Here is a 25,641-nt window from a genome sequence, read left to right on the forward strand (position 1 = left end):
TGCTAATGCATTTTCCCTGGAGCCATACACATATCTTCCAGGTGTTTTTATTGTAATGTCATTGCCCCCCCCCAAGATTGCCATTATTTTTGACAAAATTGTTAGACATAAAGTGACCCATTTTTTTTTTCAAACTAGATCAATTTCCTCACCCACAGATGCAGAGAGCTCAGTGCTCATGCTTGACTGCCACACCCCCTCACCTCCATACCCATGAGGAAACTTTTACACCACTGAAAAGGAGCTGCATATGGGGACCAAAGACCACTTCTTTTTTTTTTTTTTGCTGAAATTCATTTATTGGTACATTTCAAGTAAACAATATGTTTACATTTATCATTGGGTGGTTGTACCTTTACAAGATGTATCTAGGTTCTTATTTTTCTTATTTCCCCATACCTTCTTAGTCCCCCTTCACCCTTCCCTATTTACAAAGACTGTTTCCATTTTTTCCTTTTCTCATAATTCTTCCTTTCCCTTCTTTCCTTCACCCCTTCCCCTCCCACGTCACCTATCCCATATGACCTTTTCTTCTTTTATCAAACTATCAATTATTTGTTTTAATAATTTTGATCCTTATTTACACTTTCAGTTTCTGACACTAGAGAAATGATTCAGTATTTACACATGTGTTTCCTATTTATTTCACTTAAGAGTATGACCTCAATATGCATCCATTTAGCTATAAATGTCTGTAGTTTCTCATACTTTATGGCTGAGTAGTACTCTAATTTATAAAAAAAACCCAACACCTTCTTTATCCAGTTTCCAGTTGATTAGCACTCGGTCTGTTTCCAAGCTTTAGCTGTTACAAGCTATGCCACTATAAACATGGGTGCACATATATCACTGTGGTATGATTCTTTTAATTCTTTTGGGAAGATACCCAGCAGGGGAATAGATGGGTCAAATGGGACCTCTAGTCCTAGTTCTTTGAGGTATCTCCATACTGATTTCCACAGTAGTTGCACCAGTCTACACTCCCACCAACAGTGAAGGGTTCCTTTCTCCCCACACTCCCACCAGCATTGGTTATTGGTTGATTTCTTGATAGCAGCCATTCTTTCTGGGCTGAGGTGGAATCTCAGTGTTGTTTTCATCTGCATCTCTTGAATGACCAGAATGTTAAACATTTTTTCCTATGTTTATTTGATGCTTTTAGTTTTTTCTCTGAGTCATGTCTATTCATTTCAGATGACCATTTTTGTATTGGGCCTTTGAATTTGAGGGGTCTGATTTTTTTCAATTCTTTATATATTCTAGAAAGTAATCTTTTGTCTGAGGTACAGCTGCTAAAATTTTTTTTCCCACATTGTAGGTTTCTCTTAGCTCTGTTGGTAGTTTTGCTTGCAGTGCAGAAGCTTTTTCATAAGATGAGATCCCAGTTGTTGATTCTTTGTGCTAGTTCCCATGTTCCTGAGGTTTTGTTCATAAAGTCTTTTCCTATGCCACTGTCTTCAAGAGTTCTACTGAACTTATCATCCAGCTAGTTTACTGCTTCTGTTTTAATATTCAGATCTTTAATCCACTTCAATCTTAGTTTAGTGCTTGGTGATATATGGGTCTAGTTTTAATCTTTTGCAGGTTGAAATCCAATTTTTCCAGGACCATTTATTAAATAGTCTGTCTTTCCTCCAATGAGGATGGTTGGCTCCTTTGTCAAAGACGAGGTCAAAGGCCACTTATTAAATAAACTTTTCTTAATTTGTGTTTGTGATATATCATCATAAACATATTCATCATGGGGAATTGGTGCACACACATATCACATCTTGATCCATTTTACTTTCTTTTCTCTTTTTGCCTTCCTTCCCTCTCCCACCAGATCCAGTTCAGGTCACTACTTGCAATTTTATGTTTTGATTACCAAAGGCTGTTAATGATAAAAATAGAGTCTCATAGCTAGTCACAGGGCAATTCAGCTGGAAATTAGATTTTCAGCCTCTCTTTCAGCTTGGTGAACTCTTTTAATTCTATTTTACATGAGGATTTGTGTCTAGAAATACTGCATGCCTTTGCCTCTTTTTACTCCTCAAAAGAAATAGGAAAGAGGTCCTATTTCATTACCCAGTCTCCCATCCCATTTTCAGTGGAAGGTATGATGAGGTTGGCCTAGTAAGTGTGTAGCTGGTGAAGGAATACTTGTAGTGAAGTTATTGCAGCCATCATCTGAAAGCCCTAGAAATCTTACATCTCAATGACGGATGGTAGAAAAATGAACTTTCTAGTCCAACACATGCTGTGCATGCATCTTTTAAAGAACATCTCATTTGGTATGATAATTATAATGTTCTGATGTTAGCAATGCTCATGGTTTGTAATGGTTATTTAAAAAGATGCATTTCTGCTAACTTATGGAAGCAGCATGGCCACAGAGGGTTTTTGGTGCTGTCCGTAGTTCCTTGGGAATCAGGCATAATGGTTAGCTCAATTAGAAGTTTACTTGAGAAAGGAGCTCATTCCCAGGGTGAAAAATATTTAGTTCTAAAGAGCATTATTAGTTCTGATGAAAGAACGTGTTTGAACTGATCATTTACTTCTGCTTTAAATACATTACCTAGCCTTGAAATAAAACTTTCTTCTTCTTCTCTCATCTCTTATGCAGCCAATAAAGGTAAATATTATATTTAACCTTGATCCAAAACAGCTAAGCATGAGCTCCTTCCATCTAAGGAAAATTAAATTCTATAAGTATGTGTATCTTTAGCTCTTGGAAATAACCCATACTTACACAAACATTTTTGGACATAATTTTACTATATTAAGTTGTGAATCACTAATTCAGATAGACCTTGTGCTTTTCTAGCTTTAATTATGAAAAGATGAAATAAGGTCAAAATAAAAAATACTTTTTTCCATAATGAACTCATAGATTAAATACTATGATTTTGTCACTGTTAGCATTGTAATTCTTACTATTTATTAAATGATTACTATGTGTAAGTGTATACTTAAGCATTGTGTCTGTAACAAGTCCTGGAGTGTTATCTCCATAGGATTCAACTTTATGTAATTAATGAGCAAGATACTGAATGGGCATCATTGAAATGAGATTCTGTATCAAAAGGTTTCCTTGGTTGTTTTGCATACTGTTCCTGGATGAGTGTCTATTTTGAATAAATAGGAAATGAATGAAATATCATTATAGTATGGAGGATAATATAATAAAAAACATCATACTTTTGTTTTAACTTGAAGTCATATCCTACTAATGTCTAAATCACATACTAATTTCTGACCATCATAAAAATTTTGTTACAGAACTAGTTTTTGGCAGAATGTGCCACCAATTTTTTCTTTTTCTTTTTGCTGATATATATATACATATATATACACACACACATATATATACACATATATATACACATATGTGTATATATATGTACATATATGTATATATATACATATATATACACATATATATTATGTATGTTACTGTATTTATATTCTGACATGTGATGTTTGCATTCATGTATACATTTTGTCATTCTGAATTCAGAATAAATTTAACCCTTGAATATAGTTTTTTTGGTGAAAATCTTCAAAATCACTCATTTACTTTGCTTTTTTAACATAACATTATACTAGCATGTTCTCTATTTTCATTTCAAGTAGCAGCAGAGCATAGTTACTCACTCAGACTGGAGCTTTGTATCCATTCATCAACCTCACAGGCTCCCCTCCAGTGTTCTTGTCTCTCTCATGTGATATCAAGTTGTGGTAGCTTTAGGGTCTCAAACATTACATTTCAAGGGAAGTATATAATTATGAAAGTTTATTTAAATATTTTAAGCACTCTTTGAGATATACCTTAATGCTTTGTCTGGAATTCTGTAGATGATGAAAGGAATTTATGTATAACTTTCCTTTCATTTTCAGAAAATATTTAGAATGCCCTGTGGTTCATGCACTGTTATTTTTCCATTTACGAGTGTGTGTGTGTGTGTGTGTGTGTGTGTGTGTGATTTTTGTATAATAGTGGAGACCGAATCCAGGGTTTTTATGCAGCCCTGTATTTATTTATTTTTTATTTTCAGATAGGCTCTCCCTATGTTTCTTGGTTTTACTCGAGACCTTCCTCCTCAGAATCCCAGAGTGCTGGGTCACAGATGTGCCCAATGCACCCAGAACCTGATTCTATGTACTTTCTAAACTCACATTTTGTGTTTTTTTGTTCTGTTTTGTTTTGTTTTGTTTTGTTTTGTTTTGTTTTGGTACCGGGGATCAAACTTGGGACCTTGTGCTTGCAAGGCAGGCACCAGAACCACTGAGCTAAATCCCCGACCTAAACTCTCATTTTGATCATGGTCCACACTAAGCATGAGTCTCAGCTTAGGGTTATTGAGTCTCTTCTGTGTGGTGATTTAGCCTCCTTTGCTTTTCAAATAACACAGAACAAGGATGTGATCCAGTACATAACAGAAACAATGAGATGAACTGCTACTGCTGCCAAAGTGATGAAATCACAGTAGTTGCCAAATACCCTGAGTCTAACTGCACATCCTGAGCAAAAACCAGAGTCACACAGGAAGTTCTATTCAATCCCTGTCTGGTGGTGAGATCTGCATATTGCCAAGGGACTGGTGTGTACCCTGGGGACAGTCCGGTTATGCAACCAATTTCACTCATTTATAATTTATATATAAAATTAGGGAATCCAATTTTGTGAAATACTGAATTGCATGCAAAATGTAGAAAATACCAACAGAAATGTATAGTGCAACTATAACAATAAGGAAAGAATATATTAAGATAAATAATCACATTTTAATAGAGTCAAACATGTAAAAAATCACATATACATACATTAAGGAATGAATGGAACAAATAATGTCAAGGAAAAACAACTCAGTCAGTGAAGACCTGAGTGATGTAGGGCAATCATGGAGATGAATGTTGGTCATTGCTCCTTCCATACCATAAATGCACAATTCAAATCTGCATATTCTGGGCCGGGGATTTAGCTCAGTGGTTTTGCCACTTGCTACACCAAGCACGAGGAATCCAGTTTGATCCCCGGTATGAAAAATAAACAAACAAACAAATCTGCACATTCTAATTAGTTACTTCCTTAGTCATAGATGTTAGCTGTACCTTTTAAAGTCCGAGCTTTGCCCAAAAGGAAGCAAGTTCATTCCTCTCAATGAAAAATTATGATAAAGCTTACAATTGCTAATTTTATAGATCTTACTTTAAAGTGCAATTTAAATTAGAATGCTCAATAATATTCCATATTTTATGGTTAGTATATTATGATTTCTTGATAATAAAGAAACATGTCATATGGAAAGCAAAACCTGAATAAAAATATGAATAGAATATAGGAAGTAACAAAATAAAATATAACTGTACTAAACTCTAAGAGCTAGTCTGTATTTCATGAGAATATTTACTTAAACAATAGAATTAATTTTGAATGAAAATGATAGGGACTTTGATAAGTGAGAACATCATGGTAAATCAATGAATTTAATCATTGCTACACTTCAGAGTTTGTTGTCATTCAGAGCTTGAGCTTTGGGGAGTTCAAGTAAGAGTAACATTTAAAATAATGTACCTCATTAACAAATATAATTTCTCTTTGAAGGGAAAATAATATCTTGTATATGTATTTATTAATAAAAAATAAAGGGGAAATAGGGAAATAGGAATAGGGAATAGGGAAAGAGGAAAATAACTTTTTATATTAAAAATGATTAAATAAATTTAAAGGTGATTAAATTACTTGAGCTTCTGATTATTTCCACAGATGACACATGAAGAGATAAATGCAGGAAGCAATGTTTCCATGGTGAGGCACTTTATCCTGCTGGGGTTTTCTGACCTTCCAAACCTCCAGGGATTTCTGTCCGGGATGTTCACCATCATTTACTTGATTATCCTAATTGGAAATGGCCTCATAATCATAATAACAATCATAGACCCTGCACTACAGAGACCCATGTATTTTTTCCTGGCAAATTTGTCTTCTTTGGAAATCTGCTATGTTTCAGTCACTCTTCCTAGGATGCTCTTCAACCTTTGGACACAAAAGAGAAATATTTCTGTGCTGGGCTGTGCCACACAATTGTGTTTCCTCTTTATACTGGGAACCACTGAGTGCTTCTTACTGGCTGTGATGTCCTATGACCGCTACATGGCCATCTGTCACCCTCTGCACTATCCTCTGCTCATGAACCCAAAGAAGTGTGCTCAACTGGCAGCCGGCTCCTGGCTGGGTGGAGTCCCAGTCCAGATAGGGCAAACGTGCCAGATATTCTCTCTGCATTTCTGTAAGTCCAACCAAATCCCCCACTTCTTCTGTGACATACCCCCCATTCTCAAGCTGGCCTGCGGGGACACTTCTGCTCATGAGGTGTCTGTCTATGTGGTAGTTATGTTGTTTGCGGCTGTCTCTTTCATGGTGATCCTTGGCTCTTATAGTAAAATCATTTCCACTGTTCTGAGTTTGCCAACAGTGCAAGCACGGACCAAGGCCTTCTCCACATGCTCTTCCCACCTGCTGGTGGTGGTGCTATTTCTTGGATCTGCTACCATCACCTACCTAAGGCCAAAGTCCAGCCATTCTGCAGGAACTGACAAACTACTGTCCCTCTTCTACACTATCCTGACACCCTTGATCAACCCCATGATATACAGCCTCAGGAATAAGGAGGTCATTGCAGCACTGAAAAAATTATTTCTTCAAACACAGAGCCATGGTTGTCCTTGATGTTCTGGTAATATAGCTGTCAGAGAAACTTTCCAACACTCTACAGTCTCCCTTTGAGAAGTTAATGTGTTTTTATTACATTTATATATTGGCTTGCAATGTACTGTGCTTGGAAGTAGAGTAGACCCATTCATTCACCTATCTTCAGTAAGCCATGCCTAAACATAGTAAACTAAATTTTAATTTGTATTGCCTTTACCCTGCAAATACATAAATTCAAAATGCTGCCTTGTGGGTTTAATTAATTAATTAATTAATTTATTTATTTTTGGTACTGGGGATTGAACTTGGGTCCTTGTGCTTGTGCAGCAGGCAGTGAAACCACTGAGCTAAATCCCCGGCCCTTGTGGGTTTAATTTAATGGATATTATTTTACTAAATACCCATACAGTAGTTGTATTTGCTGACATTTTCTTTTAGTCTATACAGCATATAGTGGTAGTTACCAATAGTAGTTTAATAATTAATGCTTATAATGACTTGACACCCAAATGAACCCTTAATAAACTGAGAGATTTTGCAGAATCAGCATTAGAATTTATTTATTTAACTAATTCTGTAGGACTACGTAATTCTTTTCTATTGATACCAGAATAATAGGTCACATCTCTTAGCCCTCTCCCTAATAATTTTCTGGGAAGACTCATGATATAAGACAACACTCTTGCTTGACTAACATGGTTTTTACTTTGTACATATAATCTCCTTTCTATTATGGCTCCAATTAATCTCTTTAATTATCTAATCTCTCTTAACCACAGCACAAATATGTAGACATTTTTATACCTATACATAATCGTAAATAGGAAATTTTTGGAAATTATTTCCAGGATTACATGAAGTTCTCATAGGCTCATTGCATTTCTTTACCTCAAATTATTTATTGTAACTACAGCTAAATTATATAAAATTATGGAAAATGAGCATGACTCAATAGAATCTTGAATCTCCCACCTTCAAGTAAAAGGGTCTCGAAAACATGAGCCACTTTAAGACATTTTTGTTGGTGAATTTCATATGATGGTTATTCCAATCTGTGGCTTTAACTCTGACTGTAAACACATATACAGTGCAGGTGATAAGGGCAATCATAGCTTTCCTTCTGAACTTAGTTGAATTTTTTCTTTTCTTTTCCCATTTGCGTTTTCTCTTAACATGTGATATTACATTTTATTCATATGTTTTCTTCATGAAAATCTTATCACACAGTGTTTTATGTACATGAAGTATTTGGCATCTGGCAGCTGAGAAAGATTATGCTAGTGAGCAGTGTGATGATAAAGGCAGTCACTATGGTGGAAATGCTTACATTTGTTGTTATTTTCTGAAATATATAAAGTGAAATTTATGAATTTATAAAATTTATAAAATTCACAGTATTGTGTCTATAGGGCTGTTCAATGATTCAGATACCTGAATTTTAATCTCCTTTTTCAAGAAAGTCTTGAGTAGTTAAACATTATTTACCTTTTTTACCATGAATATTTACAATTAGTAAGATAGTGTTAAAGTACTTTTTCTTGGTAACATATAGGATCATTTTTGGGTAAAGACCCTTACCTAGGATAGATACAAATTGGAAAAACATTGTACTTCAATTCTTTGATATAACCATAGAGTGCTATTCTGAAGAAAATGATAGTCTTTAATATCAATTAAGTTGGAAAATAAAACAACTCATTTGCATGTTCTCAATTTTTACAATTCAAGAATGCAATAATTTTATCCCTCTTATAAGATATCCATGCTATAAGATATTTTTGAAATAAAGAGATAAAATATGTAAAATTATCATTAAACCTGAACACAGTATTGTTTGAGTGAGGAAAGTTTTATCAAGCAATGGCAAGTGATGTGATGTCATACACCTCCTCAGGGAATAATAATTTATGTCAACTAGTGATATAATCTAATGGGAATACAAACTGCTACAACCACTACTGAAACCAGTGTAGAGGTTCTTCAAATCTAAAAGTAGAAATTCCATTTGACCGAGCAGTTCCCATTCTACATATCTTCCTATCATATTACAGGGATACTTGCATACCCATGATTTTTGTCATTGTTGTTTTTCTACATTAAGTTTATTAGTACATTTTAGGTGTACAATACACTTATATCTATGATATGGAACTTGATCCTTTACATGGCATATCTTGGTTCTTATTTTCCCCCTTTCCCTGTCCTCCTTTCACTCCTTCCTCCCTTCCCTATTTACAAAGACTTTGCTTTCACTTTTTCCTTTTCTCATATTTTTTCTTTCCCCTCCTTTCCTTTCTCCTATCCCTCCAATTTCCCTTACTCTTTTAGACCTTTACATCCTGTTTCACATTGTAAATACTGAATAATTTCTCTGGTGTGAAAAACTAAAAGTGTAACTAAGGATCAAAATGCATACCCATGTTTATGGGAACACAATTTATAATAGCTGGATCTTGGAAATAGCCTATATGTCCATCAACAGAAGAATGGATAAAGAAAATGTGGTGTTTATAAGCAATGGAGTACTACTCTGCAATAAAGAAAGAAAAAATTGAAGCATTTTTAGGCAAACAAATGCAACTTGAGAACATAAGTGAAAAAAGTCAGACACACAAGCTTAAATACCACATGGTTTCTTTTATATGAATTATTAAAATATATCATAATTGAAAATAGATACATAGAAAGTAGAGAGCATTTTAAATAATTTCCCAAATTATCTATTCTGTTGTTTGTAAAGTACTTACAGATATATGATAAATTGTCTTATTTATACTACCAGCTTGTTTTGTTCATTAAACAGAAAGCTTTGTCCTTTTATTTGTTTCTTCAATTTTGTCTGTTTTTGTCCATGTCTGTGTCTACATCTATGTCTATGATTTGTGCTCTGATAACATTTTGGCCATTCCTTTAAGGTCATGATACTCAGTACATTAACTATTGTTATTCTCTTGTTACTTTGTTATAAGGTTTATTTGTGTTTTCTTCAGAGAAGCAAGAAGAGTGCTTTCCATATTTTCTTTATTAGTACCCACGTGTTCCACATTACAGTTGACAGAAGCTCACCATGTACGTGAGTCTCCTCCCCACTCGGGTGCTGGGATTTGCAGCCTGAGTCCTCAGACTCACCAGCCTCCACTCCCTGTCACCTCTGAACACTGAACACACTTCACTGTGTGGCCCAGGGGCACTGCAGATCTCATGAGCATTTTAATCTTTGCCACAGGGAGATTATGCAGGTTGGCCCAACCTCCTCATATGAGCCCTAAAAAGAGAAGCAAAATGACTTTAAGGGCTGGCCCTAGGGAGGTAAACAAGGAAGAAAAAAGAAAGAGGAAATGTGGAGCAGAGCAATACCAAGTATCACAGTCCCGTGACTGTGGAGGCTGAGAGTCTCAAGTGTGGGGACACCTCACATTCCATAGTAAGGCCCTGTCCATAAGAGGAGAAAAAGAAGTGTGAATGTGACACACAGCACACTGCTTACTGCACTGGTTAAATTTACGTGTGGACCTGACCAGAGGCATCCAGATGTTTGGGCAGTCATCACTGTGGGGTTCTTCTGAAGGTGTTTTCTAGTCAAATGAAGGTTTCCATGACTACACTGAGGACAGCGTATTGCCCTAGCTCCTGTAGCAGAGCACTATGCAATCAGCTGTGGTGGGCACAGAGGAGTCTGCTCCTCACCTGCACAGGAGAGGACTCTTCACCTGGCCATGTGCAAAACAGAACTCCAGCTTGGATTCTGTCTGGATGTGAACTGAGGCAGGGGATTCTGCCGGGTCTCAGGCCAGGCGAGCTGTAAACACATCCATGCAAGCAGTGGCTTGACACCTTTGTGACCATATTGGAACTAAACCAGATGATCCCCCAGATCTCAGACTAGCAATGCACCCATAAGATGGCAGACTTATTAGACTTGACAATCAGGTGAATAATTTCTTAGAAATATGTCTATAAAATAAGTACATTAGTACACAAAATTTTTGTGGTATAATCTGTCTATATATCTATCTACACACACATATATTAGAAATTTGAAAACATCTGTTCATATTAGCACTAATAGTATTTCTATTATTAGTATTAGTATTATTATTACTTACAAAAATAATTGCAGTGGTATTAACTTTGTTCATTATTCTGTAGATGTCCTTTGCAAATGGCATGTTTAAAATCTTTGAATTATTAGTAGTGGCATGACAAGCATGTCAAATATTTATGTTCTATCAATAAAACTATTCACCTGGGCCATTTGAAAACAGCTCCTTCCTTTGTCAGTATCTTCTGCAGTTGCTGGAAGGGCTGTATGGTGCCATGACTCAGCTTTGTGCATCTGCAAGCAAAATCACAGATAGAGGGGAAAGCACATGTGCCCCTCAGTAATGCATCTCAAGTGTCACTCACAATGTAGAATATTAGCAAATGGCCTTGTCATATTACTCTGAGCCTCAATAAAAAATAAGCCCAAAACAAAATGTGGACCTAATAATAAAAATCTGTCTTATGCAAAGCTAATGTCTAAAAATGCTTTGGAGTGAGCATCTTGGGTTACAATTGGGTACCTTCACCTCTTGGATTCACACTCTACACCTCAGCTCTCTCCTGTGTAAAATAACAAATGCCCTGGGAGGTTTATCATATTTGTGAAAAGTGTCTGTGTTCTATAAAAAGTTTTAGAATATTTTATGTAACAAATATTATACATTATATATAATAACCATTATAACCCAAGAATAAGAAAAAGTATTGAGAGAATTAAAACTGGTTTTTGAAAGTAATCATTGGAACTTTCCTCTTATGTGTCAGTTTCTTCAAAGAGAGAACAAATGGGTGGCTGGCTAGAAGGATGGATGGATGGGCAGATAGATTTGCTGACAGGTAAATAGATACATCAATATATGTAGGTAGACAATTTTCTTAATTTAATCATCACAGAATTACAGTGAGCTGTCTATTGTAATGGTTATAGCATATGTAGGTCAAGATAATAAATATCAAATCTCACAAATTCACACATCTCACTAAGATCAAGATAACAAGAAACGAAATTGTTGTTAAACATAAGGAAATGCTTTATATTTCTGAATAAATCATTCATTTCACAAAAATGCATAACAGTGAGAAATTCTCAGGTGGCAATGGGACTCATTGGCACAGCACCTGCCTGGCAACCACAAAGCTCTGAGTGCGAACCCTGGAATGGAGAAAAAAAATTCACCACTGTCTCACAGTAATTTGGTCCACTGCATGGAAGACATTTCAATGTTTTCAGTAGATATAATGGTTGAAATTATTTAGTCAACACACTAATCCTGATTTTAAATTTACTGTAATAAAACAATGTAGGAATTACATACTGGAGTATGGTTCTAGATAATAACTAATTATCATGCTGAATAACAAACTTTGTACACCATGCAGGGGAATTTTTTTTCATTTTAGGGAATAATGTGTCGATTTTATGTTTTATTTCTCCCCTGGAAAATTGTGTTTCTGTGTGTGTGTGCATGTGTGTGCAACTTCTTGGTGGTGATGATATACACACTTCTTCCAGGAATGCACTAATTACAAATTAGACATTATCAATAATGACCTTTCCAAAAATAACGACATTTCTGACAAAATTAGTTTGTTACATACTTGTAATACATGCCTTGTATGTGGATAAAGGATGAATTCTTTTGATCTTAAGGTTATAAATAAAATGGGAAAGAAGATTGTAAATGACAACATAGGAAAGAGTCAGGAAAAAGTCTAAGTAGGCTTATTTATTTATTTTGAATTCAGAACAACATTTAACCAAATCACTAAAATTTCTATCCATCCAAATGTAAAACAAAATTATAAATTTCAAATTAATAAATTATTCAATCAATTATAAATCATACAACAAAAGCAATTCTAGGCAACAAAGATAAAGTAGAGGTATCACAATCCCCAAGTTGAAAGTATAGCACAAAGCTAATGTGATAAAAACAGCATGCTACCAGCAAAGAAACAAACGTGAGGATCAGTGGAACAGATTAGAAGATGCAGAAACAACTCCAGACACACTAAGCCACCTCATCTTTGACAAAGAAACCAAACACCCTCACTGGAGGAAAGATAACTCCTTTAATAAATGATGCTGGGCAAATTGGGTTTCAACCTGCCAAAGATTAAAACTAGACCTATATCTCTCACCATGCACTAAACTAAAATCAAAATGGATTAAAGATCTAAATATAAAAAGAGAAATATTAACCTGACTGGAATAAAGGTTAGGTAGAACTCCTTAACACATTGGCATTGCAAAAGATTTCATGAACCAAACTTCAGTTTCACCTAAACTAGCAAAGTCAACAAGTGAGATCTCTTCTTATTTATTTCCAAGTTGTCAGAATTTTTCATTATTATTTACTTATTTTTCCATTAATTGTATTGGTACATTATAGGTAAACAATACAGTTACATTCGTCATTGGGATCTTGTACCTTTACACAATGTAGCTTGGTTCTTATTTTCTCCCAATTACCCTGCCCTCCCTTCACCCCCTCCACCCTTCCTTATTTACAAAGACTTTGTTTCCATTTTTTAATTTTTCTCATATTTCTCCTCTTCCCTTCTTTTATTTTCCCTACCACTCCCACTTCCCTACTGCTTTACACTTTTGCTTCCTATTATACAATATCAATTATACATTTTGATCCTTAGGTACACTTTTATTTTCTCACACCGGAGAAACTATTGGGTATTTACACATGTGTATCCTATTAATTTCACTTAAGAATATGGCCTCAATGTGCATTAACTTAGCTATTAATGCCTCTAGTTTCTCATTCTTTATGGCTGAGTAGTATTCCATTTTATTAAAAAAATACACCTTCCTTATCCAGTCTCCAGCTGATGTGCACTTTGGCTGTTTCTGAGCTTTAGTTATGACAAATTGTGATGCTATAAACATGGGGGCACATATATCACTGTGGTATGATCCTTTTAATTCTTTGGGGAAGATACCCAGTAGGAGAATAGCTGGGTCAAATGGGACTTCCAGTCCTAGTTCTTTGAGGTATCTCCATACTGATTTCCACAGTGGTTGCACCAGTCTGCACTCCCATTAACAATGGAGAAGGTTATCTTTCTCCCCACAGCCCCGCCAGCATTTGTTGCCGGATGATTTCATGATTACAGCCATTCTTTCTGGGGAGAGGTGGAATCTCAGTGTTGTTTTCATCTACATCTCTCAAATGACCAGTGATTTTGAACATTTTTTCATATGTTTATTTGCTGCCTTTACTTCTTTGTTTGAGAAATGTCTGTTCTTTCAGATGCCCATTTTTGTATTGGGTCTTTATATTTGGGGGTCTCTCTTTTTCAGTTCTTTATATATTCTAAACAGTAGACCTTTGTCTGAGTAATGGCTGCTAGAACTTTTTTCTCACATTGTAGGTTGTCTGTTAGCTCTGTTGGTGGTTTCTCTTGCACCCCAGAAGCTTTTTAATAAGATGAGATCCCAGTTGTTGACTCTTTGTGCTACTTCCTGGGCTAATTTGCATTTGTTCATAAAGGATTTTCTATGTCAATGTCTTTGAGAGTCCTACCTTACTTATCTTCCAGTAAGTTTGCTGTTTCTGTTTTACTATTTAGATCTTTAATTCACGTGGATTTTAATTTAGTGCATGGTGGAAGATAGGGGTCTAGTTTTAGAAAGTTGAAATCTGGTTTTTCCAACACTATTTATTAAAGAGGCTATCTTTCCTCCACTGAGGATACTTGGCTCCTTTGACAAAGATGAGGTAGCTGAGTAGGTCTGGGGTTGTTTCTGCATCTTCTAATCTATTCCATTGACCCTTTGGGCCTGTTCCTTTGCCAGTACCATGCTGTTTTTATCACTGTAGCTTTGTAGTATAGTTTCAAGTTGGGGATTGTGATACCCCCTGCAATGACTTTGTTGCCTAAAATTGCTTTTGCTATTCTAGGTCTCTTCTAGTTCCAAATGAAGTTTTGAGGTTTTTTTCTCTATTTCTGTGAAAATATACTGTTGAGATTTCAATAGGGATTGCAATGAATCTACATAGCAGTATTGGAAATATGGCCATTTTCACTATATTCTCTTCCTAACCAGGAACAAAGGATGTCTTTCCATTTTCTTATATCCTCTTCAATCTCTTTTTTAGTGTTGTAGTTCTCAATGTAGAGGTCTTTTGCTTCCTTCATTAGACTGATTCCTAGATATTTCATCTTTTGGGGTGTTATTCTGAAAGGGATTGTTTCCCTAATTTCTCTCTCAGTGAGTCTGTTATTTGTGTACAAGAAGGCTATTGATTTTTGAGAGTTTACCTTATATCCAGCTACTCTACAGAATCTGTCAATTAAGCCTAGAAGTCTTTTGGCACAGGTTTTTTTGGGGGGGCCTTCTATGTGGAGTATTATATGGTCAGCAAATAATGACAGTTTAAATTCTTCCTTTTCTGTCTTTATTGCTTTTATTTATTTCTCTTGTTTTATTGCTGTGGCTAATGTTTCCAAAGCTATATTGAACAGGCATGTTGATAGTGGGCATCCTTGTCTTGTTCCTTATTTTAGCTTGAAGGTTTTCAGTTTTTGAACATTAAGTATGATGTTGGCTGTTGGTTTTTCTTAGATAGCCATTATCAAGTTGAGATAAAGACCTTCTATTCCAATATTTTGCAGAGTTTTTATCATGAATGGGTGTTGAAATTTGTTGAATGAGTTTTCTGCATCTATTGAGATGATCGTATGGTTTCTGTTCTTGGCTTTGTTAATATAGTGTATTACGTATATTGATTTACATATGTTGAACCATCCTTCCATCCCTGGGATAAATCCAACTCTGTCAGGGTGTATGACCTTCTTGATGACCCTCTGTATTATGTTTGCCAGTAACTTATTGAGGATTCTAAAATTATGTTGTAAAAGCTGGTATGAATAATTGTGCATTGCTTAGAAAATGGATGAAATAAAGACTTTTACATCAAAAGATGTACAACTAAATGCTTTCTTTATAAATTTAATACTCAAATGGGTTTATGGTTTTATTTTGGTTCAAGATCAGAATATTAAAAAGTACAAGTATGTTCAGAAAATATGATTACAACATTTAAACACAGCAACTGACTGGATATATGAATGTGTTATCATGTCTTGCACATCGGGTCACTTGGTAAGTGGAGAACACACAAAAGGTGTGCATTGCACACGAGGACCAAGGAGGAGATGTGTCCACCTATGCCAGTGTGACCCGCCTGCCAACCTCCACCTTCCAAAGATCAGAGAAGGCCCAGGAAATGTGACTCTAACTCCTCTCACAACAGCCTCTGAGGAATCCTACAGGCACAGGGTTATGTAGGTCCTGCTTGTCATTTGGCCTTGCTGCCCAAGAGCCACCCCTGGGAAGAACAAGTCTCTCATCAGCCAAAGTCACTGCCAAGCTAACTCATTAGGCTGGACTGTAACCTGGCTCTAATAATGTATGCCTTTCTAGAATTTGTCTATTTTTATCAAGGAAACACTTCTGTCACTGTAGTGTTACTCGAGTTTAGCATCACTTGCCTTACCTATAAACTCAGATCTGCACATTCCAATAAACACCACTGTTAAATAAAGGCCTCGCTACTTCCTCACCCTTGGTGCAAATATTCCTATAGAATGGGATCACTTCCTGATGCACTAATTGAAATACACAGGAATTAAATTTAACTCATTTACTAGTGAGCCATCATATAACTCAGTCCTGGGGAAACAGTCAAAGCAAAAGAAATCCCTGGTTTAGATGGACTGCTCATAGTAACTATGGGAAGGGCTCTTACTTTGGAAGCATGAGGATATGATATTCAGGTAAATGGTCTAGTGATGTACCTCAGGCGTCAAATGGTTTCCTGGCATATGCAAGGGCCTGGGTTTGATTACCAGCACTGCAAAATAAAGTTTTATGAAAGTGTGTTAAATTATACAAAATATCAAATACATAAGATGCATAAAGATACTCCATGATTAACAGGTCAAACAAGCACTGGAAATGGGCTATTTTATCACTTAATTATGTATAAGTCATACAAAAGTATTATGAGGCTCTCCAGGAATGCAGCAGGGGTCTTCTCTGGTCCCCATTTTATATTATTGGTTTTTGAGATTTATGAGTTTAGAAACTGCTGCTCAAATCCCATTCAATAAGTTCTGTTAAAAAGTGATGAAAGCCTGTTTCCCCCCTGAAGAATTTACATCCCATTCAGGCTGCTCCAAGGAGAAACTTTTTCAGCATTTTGTGGGCCTCCTCCCCTGAATCCCCCACTGACCAGACTTCACTGAATAGGGTGGGTGTATGTTTGAATCCTTGAGGAAGCCAGGTCAAGGTGAGCTGGCATGAGTCCCTGGAAACAGGGTCAGTCCACTGGAAGGTGACAACAGGCTGGGTAGCTGGGTCAAGGGGCTCACTGAAAAACGCATCCTTTAAACCTAGCAGAGTATACACTTGGTGCTCAGGAGACAGCAAACTCAAGAGGGTATAGGGTTTGAGGAGAATAGGATGCAGCTTTACCACACATTGGTTAGCTTTTCTCAAGTCCTGAAACTGCTTGTGTTCTGATGTCTGTAGTTTTGCTACAGGCAGGAACAGGGTGTCCCATGCAGACAGATAGGGACTTCATATGCCTAAGTCCATCATGCTCTCAATGTGAGGGGCTATCCTGTCTGGCCTTCTGAGAGATGGGGTATTGTGGAGGTCTCATCCCAGCAAGGCAAATGCCTAGTCCAGTATGGCAGTTTGGGACTCTCCCATGGCCCTCAACGTGGGGATGGTTTTTGATGAAAGCATTTCATAATATTTTTTAACACTGACCTCTCCACACCAGTGTCCATCAGGAAACGGACCAGTTGGCCCCCTACTTCAACATGTAATGTGGCCTCCCAGGGGCCAAGAGAGAAAGAGCCTCAGCCCCCTCAGCCTGAATCTTCCTTTCCCTCAGATATGTGGAGGGATATTGGCAGAGGGCCTGTGGGGACATTCATTTGTCCAGTGCCCTTCCTCCTTGCAATAGGCAAATTGATATCTGCCCAATGGCGGATGACTTCCTGGCTTTCTAGGCACCTGCCCTTAGGGATTCCTGGGGTTGTGTCACACAGGGATCCTCTCTGATAGCAGCTTCCAAGACCTTTTCTGGTTTCCTAGCTGATCTTTCTGCCACTACTATGGGCAATTTTTGTTTATCTGAATACCTTTTCTCAAACACCTTGTGAGCTACTTCTAACAGCTGAGGTGTGTTCATTCCTTGAGATCCCTTCAAATTTTGTAATTTTCTCCTAATATCGGGTGCAGACTGAGTAACATAAGTCTAACTTATTGCTCTATTGTTCTCTGGAGCTGAGGGGGCAAACAGGGTATAAACCTGGAAAGACTGAGGCTCTCCAGGAATCCAACAGGGAACTCCTCTGGTCCCTGCATTACTTCTGTGGTTTTTGACAGACTTATGGGTTTCCAAACTGCTGCTGAAATCCTGTTCAACAAGTTTTGGTAAAATGTGATGAAAGCCTCTTTCACCCTTAAAGAATTCAGATCCCATTTAGACTGCTCCAAGAAGAATCATTGTATCATTGTTTCAGCAATTCGTGGGCCTCCTCCTAAAGCCCCACCAATAAGACCTTTCAAGCCTCAATCCTCATCCTGTCCCATCCCTCAGCACTGAACAGGGTCAGTAACAACTGCTGACCATCACCCCAGTTTTGTAGATGAGGCCTAGAGATGGACTCTACAAGAGAAATCAGATCCATGGGTTTCTCAGGGAATGGTGGACTCTGGGTTTTCCAGTTGTAGAGGTCAGAAGTGGAAAGGGAACATATACAATGATGGGCAGGTTCATGGGCCTTCCCCACTGGGAGGAGGGGCTTCCCTCAAAGGCAAGAGAGACTCTGGGTTGCCTCTTCCTGAGGTGGTGACCTGCTGCCTGGAATGGAGATGCTCACCTATAGGGGGAGAGGTGGCAGGAGGAGAGACAAAAGTGAGGGAGTTGCTGGCAGGAGAGTCTGGAAGAATAGGAGAGGGTGTGAACTAGGGTTGTATGGGGGAGGATGGGGGAGGACTACCTTACCTTATGACTGCTGCAGGCTAACTGCCTGAAAATCATGGATGTGAAAGTTTGTTAAGATGATGACCCCACGGTAGAGAGACTTAGGGCAGGCAGGAGATAGATAAGACTGTGAAATACAAGAACAACATAAATAGAAGACATCTGGACATAGAGAAAGAAGTCTTAGTATTTATGTGGTGCACCCTTGAATGATATCTCAACAGACAAAGGAAGGGTGTGTATCTTTGTGGGAGGACACACTCAGTCAGTTGAGTGGCCTAGGCCTCTCAGCCACTGTAAGGACTGTCTGGCCTTTAGGGTGTATTTATTTGCCATGTGAACACCTATTTAGCCTTTCTTAGATGTGCCCATGAACTGTAGTATGACCTCATTTAGACCCCATAACTTCGAGGGAGAATCCTCCTCTTTGTCATGGTGAATGGGCAGAAGATTCTGTAGTTTACACTATGTGTTACCATTTATTCTCCCATTAGACACCATTCAGTAAGAGGCTAAAAAATATTCCACACCCATCACTAGAGATTTACCAAATTGGCTGGAACACCTTGCTGTGGGTTTTGTGGCTACCCAATGCCTATGAGCCATGCAGGTTAGTTAGAAGGGCAACTATGGATCAATAGATTACAGCAGGTTCATAGAATAACATAATATAAATGTTTTCCACCCTATGTAATAAAGAAAATAAATCTGATTTAATTTAATTAAAATTAAAGAATTTTTTTAACGTAAATGTTTTCTACACAGTCACACATTCTATTGATGGGTTTTCCAAGATAAACTCATACAATATATTTTTTAAAGCATTAACATACAAATAAATGAATATAAGATAAAACTATGTCTTATAAAAACAGGTGGAGATTGGAGAGTGGAGAGCTGAAATAGTCCATAAATATATGAAATCACTAAGACCTTTATGTGATGAAAGAAGAGCCCTAACAATACATCAAACAATAAATATTTGCTAAATTCTTAATCCTAGTCACAAAGAAAGACAACCAGGAATATCTACAAGTATCAATTTTTGGAAAAGACAGATATGGAAGGTAAATAAAATACAATTTTTAGTAATATTGATGGAATAATAGGCATAATTCTGTATTTGATTTAAAAATAACATATTTTTAAAATATTAAAACATTGATAAATCTTAATTGTTAACATGGAAATTTTGCACTTTAGACACCTAAAATGATGAAATATTTTTTATGTAAAATAACTTCAATTTGAAAAATGTGATAATTTTATAATCACATGTTTAGAGGGAACCAATCAGTGTAATAATTTTTATATAAGTTGAAATAAAATATCTTACTTGTGAATGGAACTGTACACTATCAAATTACCTTAAGATGCCAAAGAGAAATTTTAAACTGACATTAAAAATGTAAAGTATTTTTAAAAATAAGAAGATTTTTATCCCTTTTTGATCTAAATTTATTGTAAATTCACTGTCAGTTCTTTCCTTTACAGCAGGTTTACTTTAAAAGGATAACATATGAAGCAGATGTGATAATCATTAATTTATTTTAAAAGAACACTATAAACCTGAAGACACAAGAGACAGGCAAAGACGACAGTGGCTGAAGCTCATTGTCATGTCACTGAAAGTTTTGGTGTCCTCATGGCTCACAGGAACACACTTAACTGCAGTTATTGCTCATGATTTTCAAATTGGTAAATTCAGTACATTTCAGGTTCAAAGCATTGTAAAAAGGCATAATTTTTCTCATATACTGAGTACATGATGATCTTATATGTTTTAATTATACAGTTTATTAGATAGTTAACTTTAAATTTAAAAAAGAAAGTGGTAAAGATTGTACAAGAAATGGCAGCAATTGTGTTATATATAGACATATTAATAACCACTGATTTAGAAAAGCATGCACAAAAGAGGCAACAATGGATACAGTGTTTGTCTTTTATACATAACCATTTCCCAAATTGCCTTTAACATTAAGATATATCACTTTCCTGTAACTAAAGCCTACTTCAATATATTACCTAATCCTAAAATGGGAAATACTGCCCTATTTTTTGAGCTGTAGGTTAGTATGTAAATTAATTGGAATAAAAGACACTTGTAAAACATAAAACAATATTGTCCAGAAAAATGCCCTCTTTATTATGTCAAAACATTGTAGGAATTCAAGCCTTCTGCCAATCATGGCCGGCACTTACTGCATTTTCCTAAAAGTTTTATGTCCATCCTTTGATGAGAGGGACATGGAATTATTATATATCATGCATATGGTCATACAGAAACATTATTTCAGTAAATCAGCATTTGGCACATGCTAGAGAATCACAAGATGTAAAATCTAAATGCAGTAATGATGACTTGATAGAAGTTGACCCAAACATTGCTGCTGAAAATCACTGTAAACAGAAAAACATATGAAAAATAAAATGCTTTTTCATTATAAAAAATTTTTAAATTTAGGTTGGGAGAAACAGTACATGAATATAGTTTAGAAAATTAGAAAAAAAATTATTTACACAAAAGCTTTCCTTAAAAACATAGAGTTTGTACATCTTAGATTTAACACTTAATTGATGAATCATAATTATAATGTAAATTTGTAAGTACTGGTGTTTCAAAATGTCCAAATTCATGATGTCAATAAAGAGTAGCTGAGGGCCAGGAATTTAGCTCAGTGGTTTTGCTGCTTGTCTCACAAGCTTGCAAGGTTCCGAGTTCGATCCCTGGTACCAAGAATAAAGATTAGATGGAAAAGGAAAAAAAATAGATTTGTTTTTTAGAATGAGACAAAGGAATTTCATAGAAGAAAGAAAGAAAAGTGGAAAAGGTTAAATACCAAGCATCACTGTTATTTTAATTCTCTAGAACCCTGTCTCTTTTTCCGGACTCTAACAACAGCACTTTTCACCTCTTTGTTTCTGAGACTGTAAATGAGAGGGTTCAGCATGGGGATCACAATTGTGTAAAACACAGAAGCCACTTGATCCCTTCCCAAGGAATAGGATGACTTCGGTTTTAGGTAAGTAAAGATTGTAGTGCTGTAGAAGATAGTGACTCCCAAGAAATGGGAGGCACAAGTGGAGAAGGCTTTTTTCTTTCCTGCAATGGAATTAATTTTGAGGATAGTGAAGAGAATGGACAAATAGGATCCTGATATGATGATGAGGGACAGCACTATAGTGGATCCCGCAAAGATGAATATAATAAGTTCAACCTCAAATGTGTCACTGCAAGACAGGGCTAAAACTGGGGATGTGTCACAGAAAAAGTGCTGGATGATGTTAGACTTGCAGAAGTGTTGTTGGCTCATGCAAACTGCATTCACAGTGGAATCCACAAAGCCAATAACATAGGAGCCAGTGACCAGGGAATGGCACAGTCTTGTGGACATAACAACTGGATAGTGCAGGGGGTGGCAGATGGCTACATGGCGATCATAGGCCATGGAGGAGAGAAGGAAACATTCGGCAGCAGCAAGCACTATAAAAAAGTACATCTGGGTGAAGCATCCCAGGAAGGAGATGCTCTTGGTGGAAGTCAGTAAGTTCTGTGAAGTTTGCGGGGTGATGACACTTGAGTAGCTGAGGTCGAGAAATGACAGGTGAGTGAGAAAAAAGTACATGGGGGTGTGAAGCTGGGGATCCAGGTGAATGATCAGTATCATCCCCACATTCCCCAGCACTGTGATCAGGTAAATCAGGAGAAAGAGCATGGAGAGGACCAGCTGTGTCTCTGCAGAGCCCATCAGCCCCATGAGGATGAAACCAGGAACATTGGTCAAGTTCCATCTAGCCATGGATTCCTCTGCACTTATCTGTTGAACAATAAATTTTAAAAATTATGCAGTCTCCAAAAATATTTTGATTTATGTGAATGACTCAGTATTTTTCATAATGTTTCTAGAAATTGATGAAAAACCATTGTGAACAGGGGTGAAAAATATAATTGCCACATATAGATATGGGTATAAAGTGACATTTGTTTCTGATATATTAAAGTGTTACTACCTGTTTTTAGCATGAAATTGTCACTATCTAAACTCTTTCCATTAGTGACACATTCAATTATTAAGAAAATATTATATGATAACGTCTCTTATCCACATCCTTAACTTCTGAAAAAGGGCACATGATTACTTATCTAGAAAAGAGCAGTTACATATTATCACTGATTCTACACAGATATTTGACTTCAGAAAAGAGACTTACAGTGCTGTGTCCCTGATCAGGACTGTTTTTACCAATCCTGAGTGAGGATATATAATGACCATGCTAAAAAAAACATTTTTAGTGTAGTATTCATTGTCCTTTTGTTCAAAATGATTTACTATACTAATTAAAGTAATTTCTTTTTGGGAATTAGGTGACCCACATTAATATTAATTTCATGAAAATATAATAACAGAGAAAAAGAAAATCTTTAAAACTTTTGGGTTTTAAAAACAGGCTTCTTCTCCAGCTTCCCCTGCCCAAGTGTAGGAATACTCTTGCTGCCCCCACTCAAATGACTGCACAGAGAATGAATGCTTGGTCTCAGAAATATCATGACTCCCTGGAAACAAAATTCAGATACCACCCGAGGAGGTCAAGGTCTGATTAAACTTGGAAAAAGGAAGCAGGGAGCTTGAAGTCACCTGGACATAAAAGTCCTGGCAGAAATTAACACAGGGAGACAGAGATTTGTGGGGAGCAGAAGCTCCTGTCTCTCCTGTGGAGTAAATAAACCCTTTTCTTCCCACCAAAATAACTTTTCCAAAAATTCTTTGAGGTAGCCAGAGGCAGGATGGACCTTCAGCTCTGGTAATAATGTATTTTTAACTTTCCCATTCAAAATCAATTTTCCTCACAACATTGTATTTTCAGATTACGTACATTGCTTGTATACTTTGATTTCACAAACTCTATATTCCTTTTTCTGAAAATCTTAACATTACTTATGGTGAAGCCCAAATTATGTGTGTACATATTTATTTCATAAAATCCCCTTTATTTTATCTAGTATATTCCAGTCTGGTTCTCATAATGATACTTACTGCCCAGCCAAGGTGCTGAGAAACTGTCTTCCAATGTTGTCTGTTCAGAAATTTGTCAAGCACCAAATATTCTCAGAAACAAAGTATGAAACAATATAGTGATCTCGAAATTATTGTAATCTGTTTGTTTTTCTAGGGGTAATTTATCTTTATGTTTTTCTGCATTCATTTCTTTTATTCTGAGGAAAAAATGTATCACCCTAGAAATTTTGTTTGTCTTGATTGGATGGAAAGAGCACCCCAAAATTTCCCCTGAAATGAGTCTGAGGGAGACCTGTGAGTGGAAAGAGACCACTGTGTGCCTCTCCTCCCAGTCATCCTCATATACTGGGCATTCAGAACACTGCAGCCTTTGGTCATCCTCAGGGAGCAATTTCCAGGGATGATTTTTTGGACCATTTCCAAGGAGAAGATTTCAAAACTGTAATGAACTCAAGATTTTGTCTTTTCCCTTAAAAGCCCCACATTTACAACATGGACTCTTCATCTTTTCATGTGATGCTACAAGTTTCTGTTGAACTTCATCTATTTACTTTGTAAATTGATACATAATTAGATATACTTGTCAGAAATAATATCTACATTTGAGTGATTAATCAGGATTTTTTTTTTTTTTTTGGTACCGGGGATTGAACTCAGGTCCTTGCGCTTGCGCAGCAGGTGGCGAATCAGGATTTTTTGACAAGGAAGTTAGAAAAGAAATTTCCTGAGTCCTAATTTCTCTACAATTGACACTATGAAGGATGGAAAAAATCAAACTTTTGGCCAGGAAATTTTTTATACTTAAATGAATGACTCGGCCATAGACATAATTCTTATTCATTAGTAAAAAGTAGAAAACATTATAATAAATAAATAAAGCAATTTAAGACTTGTTACACTTTGTTTATATAATAGTAATTTCCTCCATTCTTTTCTATTTTGTGAAAAAAATCTAATTTGGATGTATAATTTTACTTTTGCATAATTATTATACTACAGTGCTTTGAATATTTTATCCTAATTTTATGACTAAATATATTCTGCTGGGCCAGGGTGTATTAGCCTATTACTTAAGACCCCTTTCATGTCTCATTCTGTAGACAGGACTCCAGTCTTCACTAATGGAACTGAGAGGACAAATAGGCATGCTCAGTTTCCTCAGGGATGGGACAGAACCTATATTCTGGTTTGTCTGTCTGGATAGGTTATTTACAGGCTACATTCATGTAATATATTTTGTCATGTTAGTGTACCTGTTTATTTATTTTATTAAAGAAAAATAACCACAAAAACATAAGCAGCCTGGATACTACCATAAAATTGGTAATAATTAGTGGGAAAATACCTACTTTGTTATATAGTCATGTAAGTTGTTCTCTTCAAAAGAATGAGAAGAAAGTTAAACATAGTAATAAAGCTGAAATATTTTACTAAGGGTTGAGAGGTAAGGTTTATTCCTGTAGCACAACTTTCCTGTGAGGTTGAATTCTTAACACTTCTTCATGAAGAGAGAATAATCATCAATAATGTCAATATCAATTAGAAGAGATCCCACTTGTTGATTGTTTGTGATAGGTCATGGGCAACTGAGGTTTTGTTCATAAAATCTTTTCCTACACCAATGTCTTCAAGAGTTCTACCTAACCTCTGTTCCAACTGGTTCAGTGTTTCTATTTTAATATTTAGATCTTTAATCCATTTCTATTTTAGTTGAGTGCATGGTTAGAGATATAGGTGTAGTTTTAATCTTTGGCAAGTTGAAACCCAATTTTTCCCGCACCATTTATTAAAGAGGCTATCTTTCCTCCAGTGAGGGTGTTTGGCTCCTTTATTGAAGATAAGATGGCTAAGTGTGTCTGGC

General features: G+C 36.3%; 2 protein-coding genes across 2 annotated transcripts; one reads left to right on the forward strand and one right to left on the reverse strand.

The window, feature by feature from the left end:
* Positions 1–5,749: 5,749 nt before the first annotated feature.
* On the forward strand, positions 5,750–6,712 carry LOC101702415 (olfactory receptor 10AG1). The gene has a single exon (XM_004869908.1). The coding sequence runs from the start codon at positions 5,750–5,752 to the stop codon at positions 6,710–6,712; it is 963 nt and encodes a 320-aa protein (XP_004869965.1).
* A 14,902-nt stretch (positions 6,713–21,614) lies between these two features.
* Positions 21,615–22,562, reverse strand: LOC106008157 (olfactory receptor 8H1-like). Its single transcript, XM_013067477.1, has one exon. It carries the CDS (start codon positions 22,560–22,562, stop codon positions 21,615–21,617), a length of 948 nt encoding a protein of 315 aa, XP_012922931.1.
* Positions 22,563–25,641: the final 3,079 nt, after the last annotated feature.

The sequence above is a fragment of the Heterocephalus glaber genome, unplaced genomic scaffold (genome assembly GCF_053883595.1).
Source record: "Heterocephalus glaber isolate CG9 unplaced genomic scaffold, H.glaber_assembly_v1.0 deba00001805, whole genome shotgun sequence".
Classification (NCBI taxonomy): Eukaryota; Metazoa; Chordata; class Mammalia; order Rodentia; family Bathyergidae; genus Heterocephalus; species Heterocephalus glaber.

What these genes read in the sequence shown, in the direction of transcription:
- LOC101702415 (XM_004869908.1), top strand. Translation starts at nt 5,750, where the DNA reads ATGACACATGAAGAGATAAATGCAGGAAGCAATGTTTCCATGGTGAGG.
- LOC106008157 (XM_013067477.1), bottom strand. Translation starts at nt 22,562, where the DNA reads ATGGCTAGATGGAACTTGACCAATGTTCCTGGTTTCATCCTCATGGGG.